Consider the following 11999-nt stretch of genomic DNA (forward strand, 5'->3'; position numbering starts at 1 on the left):
TGTTCTTTCTAGAATTAAAAGTTGCATCATTTTAAACTTTCTATGTCACTACTGCTTAATTTTTCCAAACGATCTAATAGAAAAGTAAAATCTGAATACTGTTTCCTACAGACATATCGGTTATCCTGTCAGTTCCATTTTCCCCTAATGACATTACTTCTTGAGCCCTTTGTCTTCCTGCTCCAGTCGCATCCTTATAGAAAGGACTTCTGTTCTGGGTAGGAGGCAGAAGCTTTTAGTTCACTTCCAATTCAGCCAGTCCTGTGTTCTAGCACACATGAGTCCCCTGGGCCAATCTAACAGTTGTGATATTTACACAGTATGCTGCTAACCTAAAGGGACACACCTTCCTTTCAGACATTTGACGCTGATGTTACAGTTTAAAATACTAGTGAAAGAGATCTTGTATTTCTTCTTCCTGCCCCAGATAAAAGGGAAACAGTTCTTCAGAATTCCCAATGGACATCCTCGATGGTTATCCCCACCAATAAAAACTGAGGACTTAAAAAGTTCCTTTACATTTTCTGCCAATACATGTATTTTAAAGCATTTTAAGAGGTCCTTTGATTACACAGCAAAAAAACAAAAAAAGCCGTCAGCAATGACCTAAAAGCTAGTTTTTCATTGACCTAATCACACAATCTTCTCTGGGGCCTGAGTCTGCTCTGCTGCTTGACCAAAACCAAATGACACCAAATTGTAAGGCCCCTGCACACATCTGACTCCCAGATCTGTCAGAGCAACAGAAGTACATTAATAATTAGGATCCATACTTGAAGCTCCTTTGTTGAAAGATGCTGCTCAAGTAAGGAAACATCAGACCACGCAAGACTCTGCACAAAGTCAGTTAATCAAGGGATGAGGGATGACAAGAAGCAGGTGAGACAATGACTAGCCGCTGCAGCTCTTGCCTCCACCTATGGACGTGTTATCTGTGGTTTGGGTTGGGCTCCCATGTTAATGCCCATTAGAAGAAAGCATCACATAAGGGAAACAGAAATACAATTTTTGTTTTTTAAAATAAAAGTCAGGTCAGACTCAGGTAAACCAAAGCTATGTCATCCAAGGAGATGCAATGACTCTCTTGTGCCTTAAAAGCCACGGCATCTGAGGAGGTAATGTGGCACCCGATACACCTCTTCCCCGTTAGCTTATCGTTTCAAAGATGGCACATCTCAAATTACTGGTGAATTAACTGAATGCTGAATGTTTTTTTATAAAAAGGGGGTAATCTCTTATGTAAAACTGAGGGAAAGACAGAGAAAAAAGCAAACATAGAAATAACTGTCACATAGTCTCCTGAAATTCACATGTAATATAATAACCCATGAACTCTTCTTAAATAAGTATCTATATGTTATGGTACAAATAAATAATTATACTTTCAAATAAAACAATAATATAAAAATATGGTATTAAATAAATTTATTAAGCAAGAACTTCACAAGTCGTCTGACTTTATAAGTGAAATCAATGAAAACTCCTCTGTGCTTTCCATATTAACAAGACAAAACCAAACTCCACCTATCTGTCACTTCTCCTTTCACAGAAGGGAAATTCTAGTGCTATTCTATCAAATTCAATTCTGGTTTATTTTTTTAGGTCAGAAACATGAATCCGTACCAAAACTTTGTCCTTAATTTGCTCCTTCCTAAGGAGGAATGTCAGCCTTCTGAGAGAAAATGGAGTGTGTATGATCTGGAGCATCGATCTGTTGCCTGATTTTCAAGGAAAGCTAGTTTTCGTCTGAGTCAGCTGACTTTCCTTCAGACAATTTTAGTAAAATACATTTAAAGCTTGGTATCGTGAGCATGCAGAAGAAAGAAAATAAAGGCTAGAATCAAAAGCTGATCTAAAATAAACATTCTGAACTGTATGCGATGAATAGTCAGACACTCCCACACAGCTCCTGAAATGAGTCCTGTGCCCAGTTCTAGCCCCAGGTCTGGACTCGAAGGTCCGGCTGACTTTTAGAGGAAAAGTATGACAAAAATAACGAGCAAGACTTACACAGCGTTGGCTGTTATTTCTCAAGGTTTTGTCCTGTGGATGTGAATCACTAAGAACACGTGCATTTCCCAAGTTTTAGGAGATAGATAAGGGAAAAAAAATCATCTTTGGGGTTTGCTCCGGTTCTTGTTTAAGCTTTGGAGTGTGTAGAGTAACACACAGGAGGCTAAAGCGGAAACAGGTTTTACTTCATTAACAATGAGTCCTGCTGGCTTATCCAACAAAATGCCTATTTCCTTCTGACCCTTTAATTTCCCCTTTACCTACAAATCTGAGGGTTTTAGTCTGCCTGGGTCCCTTGGCAAGAAGGTCAGAAGTCATTGTCACTCTCATCCAGGGGCTCAGGTTTCCGGACTCTTTGACTGGGCTTAGCTGGTGAGAGAGCAATGCTCTCGTCCTCCAAATCGTCATCGTCTTCATCATCCTCCATGTCAATCTCACTGTCCTCTGAGTCTTCCTACAAGAAAAGACAGCAAATACAGCTGAGAGTCCCATCCTGCTACTGACATCATGTCAGCAGAGACCCTACCTTGCTTTTTTACTAGTTGCTCAATAACCAGCAACACCCACATGAAGGAAGAGCTTGCCAGAGTAGCAGTCAGGCTGTGGGGGCATAAGAATGGGGCCAGTGTCTATATATTGCTGGCTGAAATACATATATAAATGTGTCTTCCAACCAGTAACCCTCAAACACCAACGGGCAAGCCAAGGCTGGAGCTGCAAGGTGGCTTTCCCGCCGCCGTCTCAGGAGCACCACTGGATGTGCACGGAAGCTCACTGGAGGCCCAGAGACCCACCTGTGGACAGCAAGAAGGGCAGGGGCTTGGTGGGGGTTGCTTATTTGGGCTTTTGGATGGAAAGCCACTCAGGAAACGGGTGTAAGGAGCAAAATAAAAGACATTCTCTCTTTCATCATCTAGATGAGGGTGACCAACTCAACCAGCTTTTTCATACTGCAAGTCCTGTATCCAGGACGTAAACCAGGATGGTCAGTCACTCTATATAGACCATTCCCACCTGCACACATACATGCTGCAATCTCCTTCTTCTTAAAAACACAAAATAAAAAACGCTAAAATGTAACCCCACCTTCCTCTGCAGCTACTCTGCCCTGTTCTCCTGTGGCCTCACAGCAAACCCCCAGAACGAGCTTGCACTCACGCTATCCCTGCTGGCTCCCCTCTCGCTGCCCTCTAAGCACCCACTAGCCAGGCTCTCACCCCTCCCCCCAAGTCCCCCAAGACTGAAACGTTCAATGGACTCAGATCCTATGGGTAATTCTCCATCCTCCTGTTTGACCCATGGCTGCATCTGACACAGGACTGCTCCTCCTCCCCCAGAACCCCCTTCCTGTGCTCCAGGCCCCCTCCTCTCAGGTGCTCGCCCCATCTCACTTCCTTGTCTTCTCCATAGAGCTTGCCTGACCTGCTTCCTCGCCCTGACCTCTGCAATACAGGGTCGGCCTTGGGCCTCCTCTCTTCCCTTTCTACTCTCTCTCCCCAAAAAATCACATCTATCCTCATGGTGGTCTTTGGGTGGCTCCACCAAATTCAATCTCCAGCTCAGACCTGACCCTTGAAGTCCTCAACACCAGCATGTGGACATCTAGCAGGCAGCTCACACTGAGAATGTCCAAAACCAGACTCTTGATCTGCTCTCAAGTCCCTGCCTCAGGTCTGCCCCCCTCAGGAAATGAAAACTATGCTTTCAGCCAATTAAGCCACAACCAGGGCATTTCTCTCTTTCTCTAACACCTCATGTCCAATTAACAAAACCTAATGGTTCTCACCTTAGAAACATCCAGAACCTGACCACTTCTCACCAGTCTGCTGCTACCGCCACCCTCACTCTGAACTAGACCCCTGCAAATGCCCCCAACCTGGTTCCTCTGAAACTCAGGTCAGCTCTCCTGGGTCTCCAGCACCTCCCCGCTGCACTCAGAGAGCACAAGCCCTCCTCACATCCTGCAAAGCTGTGCGTGGCCCCTGCTGCCTCTCCTGCTGCTCCTGCTGCCTCTCCTGCTGCTCCTGCCCCAGCTCACTCACTCCCAGTCACGCTGTCGCCTCCGGCCCTCGAATTCAGGAACCATGTTTCCTAGGCCTCACTGCCCTACTGCAGCATCACCTTCCTCCTGCCATTCAGCCCCCTGCCCAATGTCACCTAATCAGAGACCTTCCCTGACCAATCAGAAGACATCGACCTCCTCCCTCATCCCTGTCACTCTGTCCCCTAAACCTGCTTTATTTTTCTTATCACCATGACCCCTGATGTATCTGCTTGATGACCGTTGGAATGTAAGCCTCAAGAAGGCAGGGGCTTTGTTCTGTTCACTGCTGTATTCCCCTAACCCCTAACAGTGCTTGGTACGTAACAGGCACTCAACAAGGACCCGGCAAGTGAATGAGTGAACAGGTGAAGGACAAGCCCAGGGGGATGTGTGGAAACAGCCTCCTTGAGATAAATAAGGGGCAACAGGCACAGAGGAGATTTTAAGCTACAAATAAGGCATTTACTCAGAAAAGTAGAAAGCTATACAAATGATCAAGCAAATCATAAGAAAAGAGGCCAGTGTCATGAGTTTCCACACCAGACTTTCCCTAATTCTGTCTCAGATGGGTAAGATGGATGGATAGAAGCTATTTAGCCATCCATCCCCTACTTTGTTAAAAAAATTTTGGAGGTAGTCTCTCTGCTTCTCTACAGACTGTCTTCTATGAATTCAAGGCCCTATCTTCTCTGTGCATCTTGCCCAGCAAATCTGAGTGACCTCTCCTCTCCTGTGAATTTCTCTAAAAGTATTCACCATTGGTACCTAATAAATGTAACTGTTTGTACAAGAATATCAGCCCACGCTATGTGCATGTACTAGTGCCGTGCTCCAAACACACATGGCATTCAGCCTGATGGGAAGTCTGTGATCTCCATCAGTCCAGTCACCTTTGCCTCTTGGGCCTCACAGCCCTGCCAGGGACTCAACAAAGAAGGCAAGCCCAGATCGATGGACAGTGCGGCCCCAATAACTGGACCCCAGCAAGGATGCCTTGGTTCCCCATTCCATTGGTTTCCCAGTCAGTTATCCACTCAACAGTGCTCAAGGCATCAGCAACGTGATGTCACACTCCGGGCCCTGGTCTCAAGACAGCCTGCCTTTCAGGTTCCCTCCCCAGAATGGAGCTGAAGAAAAGCCTGGTCTTGATCCCAGCCCTCAGCAGAATCCCTTCTCTTCTAGGTTACAGTTCAGGGGCCTGATAACCTTCCTTGTCTCTTGGCTCAGTGTTCACCCCGCCTCCTCATTAGCACAGGGACCTCTAGGTAACTTCACCACTCACTGTGGAACCCATGTGAGTGGCTTCTTGCCCCAGACACAAGGTATCACTCTTGGGGAAGGCTCTCTGCTGACCGTAAGTGGCTCACACACACACAAATGGAGGTGAAAAAGAAAACCAACCTGTTTCTTGGAGCTGGAAGTCTTGCATTTACCTAAGAGAGCTGGTGCTGCTTCCATCTTTGGAAAGCGAGAATGGAAAGAACAATGAGAAGAAAAAAAAAAAGTAGGGCAAGCACGTTCATTTGAAAAGAAAAGAAATGAGCCAACAACTAGCAAAGAAGAGAGTCTAGCTCCTTGGGAGGTCGAACTCTGCCACAAACCCAACAAAAGGCCGGGCTGAGAAGCAGCACCTCGCGCTAAACTGGTCAGATACACTTAGCTTCTCGGCCAAACTAGCCTATGAGGCTGGCCCAAGACGGCCAAGACCAGGACAGCTCAGGGAGCTGGTCGGGACTCACATCGTCGTCCGAGTCTCCACCTTGCATTGTGCCCACAACGCGTTTGCTGGGTCGTCCTGAGGAGAACAAAAGCATGAAGAGAGTATGAAAACCTTGTAGGATACAGGACAGGAAACGGCCTTCAAGATTTGCTTTCCTTTAGAAAACTGGGAAAAAGAAGAATCACATTAAAAAACTGACTTAAGAAAAAAAAAAAAAAACGGACTTAAGTAGGTACTTTCCTGGTGGTCCAGTGGTTAAGGTTCCACGCTCCCAGTGCAGGTGGCCTGGGTTCAATCCCTGGTCAGGGAACTTGATCCCACATGCATGCCAAAACTAAAGATCCTGCATGCCACAAATAAAGATCCCATACGAGGCAACGATGATCCCACGTGCTGCAACTAAGACCCGGCACAGCCAAATACATAAAATAAGTAAATAAATACTTAAAAAAAAATAAAAACAAAAAACTGACTTCAGTAGCATCCAGCTAATCAGAACTGTGACAGTAACAGATTTTCTGCATTTCCACTTTGAAAAAGAGGAAAAGGGCATTAAAATATAAGCACAAATCATAAATCAGAAAAATAAATATGCATCCTGTAAATATTTTAGGTAAAAATCACTGAATCCCATTATTAGTATACATGCAATAGAATAGATGTGCTCTCTGTTGAAAAAAGAAATATATTCTCCTTTTATGGGCCAGTGCCACTTGTACTTGAATCTATGTCTGAGCTCCAAACAGTAAAAAAAATTTAAGTATCACATTAATTTATCCTTCAAAACACCATCATTATCTATGTGATTCTCCCCTCCTCCTCTGGAAGTCAATGTTTTCTAGATGAGACTTCTGCAAAAACTCAGGAGCCATCCTTGCTGGGTGAAGGCAGAGAGCTGCACATACCCGAAGGCTGAAAAACAGCCACCGGTGACGCCAGGGCCAGGCCTCAGAAGAAAGGCAGCGAAGGCAGCTCAGAGGAGCTCATTCAGGGCAGGCCTGGAGATGGCCATCAAGAGCTGTTTATGGACACGCTCCCTTGGTCAGATAAAATGCAACTCTTGTGTTGTTTGAAGAACTTATTTGTAGTTTTTGGAAACGAACCCTGTGATTTTACTTCTGCAGGCTGAGTGGTCAGCAGGAGAATTTAGGAAACCAGTGCCCTTACTATGTTCTATTGAGCCAATTCCATACCTTTTTAGAGCCTTGGCCCCCATCTGCAGAATGGGAGTCATAACCTCTAACCTCTATTTATATCATGAAGCTCTTAAAAAATAAAAGGAAGAGAAAGGAATCAGAGCATCTAATTATCCTATAAAAAAATGAAATGTATAAGAGAAAGCAGTTAATATAGAAGTTAATATAAAACAATAAAGATGATTTACGACTTAGAAGTATTATATACATAAAAATGCAATTTTGTTCCAAAAATTAACAGGTAGTAGAAATGCTTTATAGGCAAATATAGGGCAATTTAGTATCTATCAAAATAACAATTTATATAACCTTTGACCTAAGAATTCCATTTTTAATGATGCAACCTAAAAAAACACTTGCACATATGCGGAAAGATGTACATACAAAGGCAAGAGTGGAAATACTTAAATATATATCAATATGGAATGCCCAAATAAATTATGGGTACAGCCACAGGATGGAATACTATGCAGCTGTCAGAAAGAATGAAGCAGATTTATATTTTACTGACATGGAAAAGGTTCCAGTATATTTAATAATAATTTTAAAAAGCAAGTACAGAACCACACACAATCTGGTCCCATTTAGGTTAAAAAATGTTTCAGGTGATCTTTGTGTCCACATCTGAGTGTGTGTGCGCACTCACGAGCACACACTTGTAAATGTGTGGAAAGGTAATTTGGAAGGACACACTCCAAGCCACTGGCCATGATCCCTGTAGGTGAGGGTGTGGGACATGAGGAAGACCCCAGGGGAGCACCCACATTTGCTCCACATATGTTATTGCTTGAATCTTTTGCAGTAAGAAGGTAGAAACTAGAAGAACCTTTTTTTTTTTTTTTGGCCACACCTCACAGCATGGGGGATCTTAGTTCCTTGGCCAGTGATCAAACCTGTGCCCCCTGCAGTGGGAGCACACAGTCCTAACTACTGGACCGCCAGGGAATTCCCAGAAGAACGTTTTTTTTAACAGTACAGATGCTCATGTAAGTCCCTTATTTGTGCATTAATTCTCTGACCATAAGGGATGTAACTGCACTGAGAGCAGTTTGGACCCACAACGGGCAGAATTCAGCTGATCAGCAGAGGCAGTGTGTTATGTGGCCTCTGTGAGAAGTACCAAACCATAAATAAGACTGGTTATTCTTGGGGCCAAAGGTAAGAGTATTAGCAGCAAAGATGACCACTGACCAGTTTAAGAGCCAAATCCTGATGAACAACAGGGCAGTGTGCTTATGGGCCTCGAAACCAAGCAGCCCTGACCCAATCCCGGCCGCCATTTCCTGTGACAGGGCATGGGGCGGAGGGCAAGCAAGAGCCACTGTGGTACCTTGCAAGAGCGCCTCCATAGCTGTCCGTGGCTTGGACAGCCGTCTCTCTTCTAGTTCACTGTCGGATTCATCGTCCTCCTGGATGTCAATGTCGGAGTCATCATTACCTGGCAGCGACACAAGTAGGCAAAACAAAAGGGCAGCTCCGTCATTGCCTCTAAAACAGCTTCTGTCCAGTAAGGCTCTTGTCAAAAGCCATCTGTGCTCCTGAGCCTTTCTTTTGATGCATTTGATTTTACAAGGCTCTTGGGAGTTGCCTGTAGATACTTAGTGAAGAGTTAATGCAAACAACCATAGGCTAGTTTTTTTATAAACAATTTTCCAAAGCAAGAAAAAAGTGGGTCAGTTATATCAGTTAGAAACATTATTCCAGTATGTAAAACTAAAAATTTGACTAGCCAGCTGTCAAGGTAGCTGGAGTTCTTCGTTAGTCGGGGGAAAAAAACCATTCTCTGTTCAGTCTTAGGCCATGTTACCAGAACTCAAGCTCCTTGAAGATAACACGAGGAAAGTGGAGCCCACTGAAATGGTCAGCAACTGCACCAGAACAAGCCTGGAGGCAAGAGGGAGATGGGCCAGGAAGGGCCTGTTTGGGCTGCCTGGGAAAGATAGCTACCTGGTGACTGGCAACGAAAATTGGTGCTCGTGATATTCCTTACTGGAGAAAACTCATTATAAAGGTAAAGAAAGGTCATTCTCAGTGCAATGGGCTTTTACATTAATTTCTTAAATACTCCTCTGGAGTCTTGTGCAGGTTGAACATTTCCTAATGTAAACCTACAAAAGGAGAGTTTCCACAGTGGGGAGAAAAAACTTTCACTGCCCAGCCCAACTGCTCTGTGCCCAGAGAGTGACAGAGGTTTTAGAAGGATGGAACTGGAAGAATGCAGTTGCTGTTCTCATCACTGACTCTTAAGACAGTTTGGAAGTAGAGTAATTGTTCATCTACAAAAATGCTTTGTGTAACTCCTGCTGTAAGAGAGTAATGAAATGGCAGCTGCATCTAGCTGGGCACTGAGGGAAAGTTTCCTGCTTCCTTTAGCCCTGGAGAGAAGAGCTGTACTCTACAGCACGAAGGGGCAAAGCTGGGAGCTGGAGAAAGTGTCAATAAGGGCATCCTGTAAGGACTTCAGTACAATCAAGCTGACAACTACCACCTTATAAAAGCTGTTACAGAGAATGTGATTAGATATTAACTAGATATTAACACAAATTAATGACCACAAAGTGAAATCACTCTTCAGATTAGTTTTTTTACTTCCTCCAGGAAAATTATGACATTAAATCCTCACCCCATGCAATATAAAGCAAATGATATCATGAATTTTAAACCAACATTAATACAGGTACCTTGGGCTCAGTACGATTTCTTCTGACAAGTCACAGCAATAGACTGAGGACCAAGCATGTAAACTAAAGTTAATACACGCTGACACCGAAATCACCGAGTTGTCAGTGACACGTTAAAATGAGGATGGCCAACTAGGGTGCCGGGATGATTCAACAGGAAAATAATAGACTTTCCAAAAAGTAGTGCTGGGACAAATGGACAGCCACACACAAAAGAATGAGTTAATATACAAGGATTAACTCAAAATGGGTCAGAGACCTAAATGTAAGAGTTAAAACTATAAAACTCCTAGAAGGAAAACAGAGGGGTAAACCTTGGTGACCTTGAATTCAGCAGTTTCTTAAATATGGCACTAAAAGCACAAGCAACAAAGAAAAAAACTGATAAACTGTACTTCATTAAAACTTTGTACAGCAAAGGACAGCATCAAGAAAGTGAAAAGACAGTCCAGAGAATGACAGAAAATATTTGCAAATCAGAAATCATATATAAGGGTCTAGTATCTAGAATATATAAGTCAACAATAAAAGGAAAACCCAATTTAAAAATCTGCAAAGGGCTTGAATAGATCTCTCCAAAGAAGATATACAGACAGCCAATAAGCAGATGAAAAGATGCGCCATTTCATCGGCTATCAGAGAAATTCAAATCAGAACCACAATGAAGGGCTTCCCTGGTGGTGCAGTGGTTGAGAGTCCGCCTGTCATTGCAGGGGACACGGGTTCGTGCCCCAGTCCGGGAGGATCCCACGTGCCGCGGAACGGCTGGGCCCGTGGGCCATGGCCGCTGGGCCTGCGCGTCCGGAGCCTGTGCTCCGCAACGGGAGAGGCCCGCGAACCACCAAAAAAAAAAAAAAAAACAAAAAAACACAATGAAATATACTTCATACACACTTAAACTTAAACTTTGTAAGTTTCTCCTTTTAGATCAACACTGTCCAATAGAAATATGCCAGGCCCAGATGCAATTTAAAATTTTCTACTAACTACATTAAAGCAAAAACAGGTGAAATAATTTTAATAATGTTTTATTTAACCCAATATATCTAAAATGTCATTTTAATAAGTAACCGATAGGAGACTGGTTCAAGTTGGCAGAGTAGAAGGATGTGCTCTCACTCCCTCCTGCAAGAGCACTGGAATCACAACTAACTGCTGAACAATCATCAACAGGAAGACACAGGAACTCACCAAAAAAGATACCCCACATCCAAAGACAAAGGAAAAGCCACAGTGAGATGGCAGGAGGGATGCAATCAAAATAAAATCAGGGGCTTCCCCGGCAGCACAGTGGTTAGGAACCCACCTGCCAAGGCAGGGGACACGGGTTCAAGCCCTGGTGCGGGAAGATTCCACATGCTGCGGAGCAACTAAGCCCGTGCGCCACAACTACTGAGCCTGCGCTGTAGAGCCCGCGAGCCACAAATGCTGAGCCCGTGCACCTAGAGCCTGTGCTCCGCGACAAGAGAGGCCACTGCAATGAGAAACCCGCGCACCACAATGAAGAGTAGCTCCCCGCTCACCGCAACTAGAGAGAGCCCGTGCGCAGCAACGAACACCCAATGGAGCCAAAAATAAAGATAAATACACAAAATAAAATCAAATCCCATAATTGCTGGGTGGCTGACTCACAGACTGGAGAACACGGATACCACAGAAGTCCACCCACTGGAGTGAAGGTTCTGAGCCCCATGTCAGGCTTCCCAACCTGTGAGTACAGCAACGGGAGGAGGAATTCCCAGAGATTCAGACTTTGAAGGCAAGCGAGATTTCATTGCAGGACTTCGACAGGACTGGAGGAAACAGAGACTCCACTCTTAGAGGGCACACACAAAGTAGTGTGCACATCGGGACCCAGGGGAAGGAGCAGTGACCCCATAAGAGACTGAACCAGACCTACCTGCTAGTGTTGGAGGGTCTCCTGCAGAGGCGGGGGGTGGCTGTGTCTCTCCGTGAGGACAAGGACACTGGCAGCAGAAGTTCTGGGAAGTACTCCTTGGTGTGAGCCCTCCCAGAGTAAACATTAGCCCCACCAAAGAGCCCAGGTAGGCTCCAGGGTCGGGGCGCCTCAGGCCAAACAACCAACAGGGAGGGAACCCAGCCCCACCCATCAGCACACAAGTTTTACTGAGCTCTGCCTACCAGAGCAACAGCCAGCTCTACCCACCACCAGTCCCTCCCATCAGGAAACTTGCACAAGCCTCTGAGATAGCCTCACCCACCAGAGGGCAGACAGCAGAAGCAAGAACTACAGCCCTGCAGCCTGTGGAACAAAAACCACATTCACAGAAAGACAGACAAGATGAAAAGGCAGAGGGCTATGTACCAGATGAAGGAACAAGACA

At 44.9% G+C, this 11999-nt stretch overlaps 1 protein-coding gene across 1 annotated transcript in view; it reads right to left on the bottom strand.

Moving 5' to 3' along the window:
* Positions 1-1408: 1408 nt before the first annotated feature.
* Positions 1409-11999, bottom strand: part of IFT38 (intraflagellar transport 38) — a 29712-nt gene continuing 19121 nt past the window's right edge. Inside the window, exons 8-11 of the mRNA XM_027118358.1 lie at positions 8304-8572; positions 5797-5852; positions 5459-5515; positions 1409-2467 (exon numbers count right to left, since the gene is read on the bottom strand). Of these exons, the coding sequence (XP_026974159.1) occupies positions 2321-2467; positions 5459-5515; positions 5797-5852; positions 8304-8572 (529 nt within the window). The 3' untranslated portion in view covers positions 1409-2320. The remainder of the gene's footprint in view (positions 2468-5458; positions 5516-5796; positions 5853-8303; positions 8573-11999) is intronic.

This window comes from Aethalodelphis obliquidens, unplaced genomic scaffold (assembly GCF_003676395.1).
Source record: "Aethalodelphis obliquidens isolate GAN/ISIS:26980383/991018 unplaced genomic scaffold, ASM367639v1 scaffold18, whole genome shotgun sequence".
Classification (NCBI taxonomy): domain Eukaryota; kingdom Metazoa; phylum Chordata; class Mammalia; order Artiodactyla; family Delphinidae; genus Aethalodelphis; species Aethalodelphis obliquidens.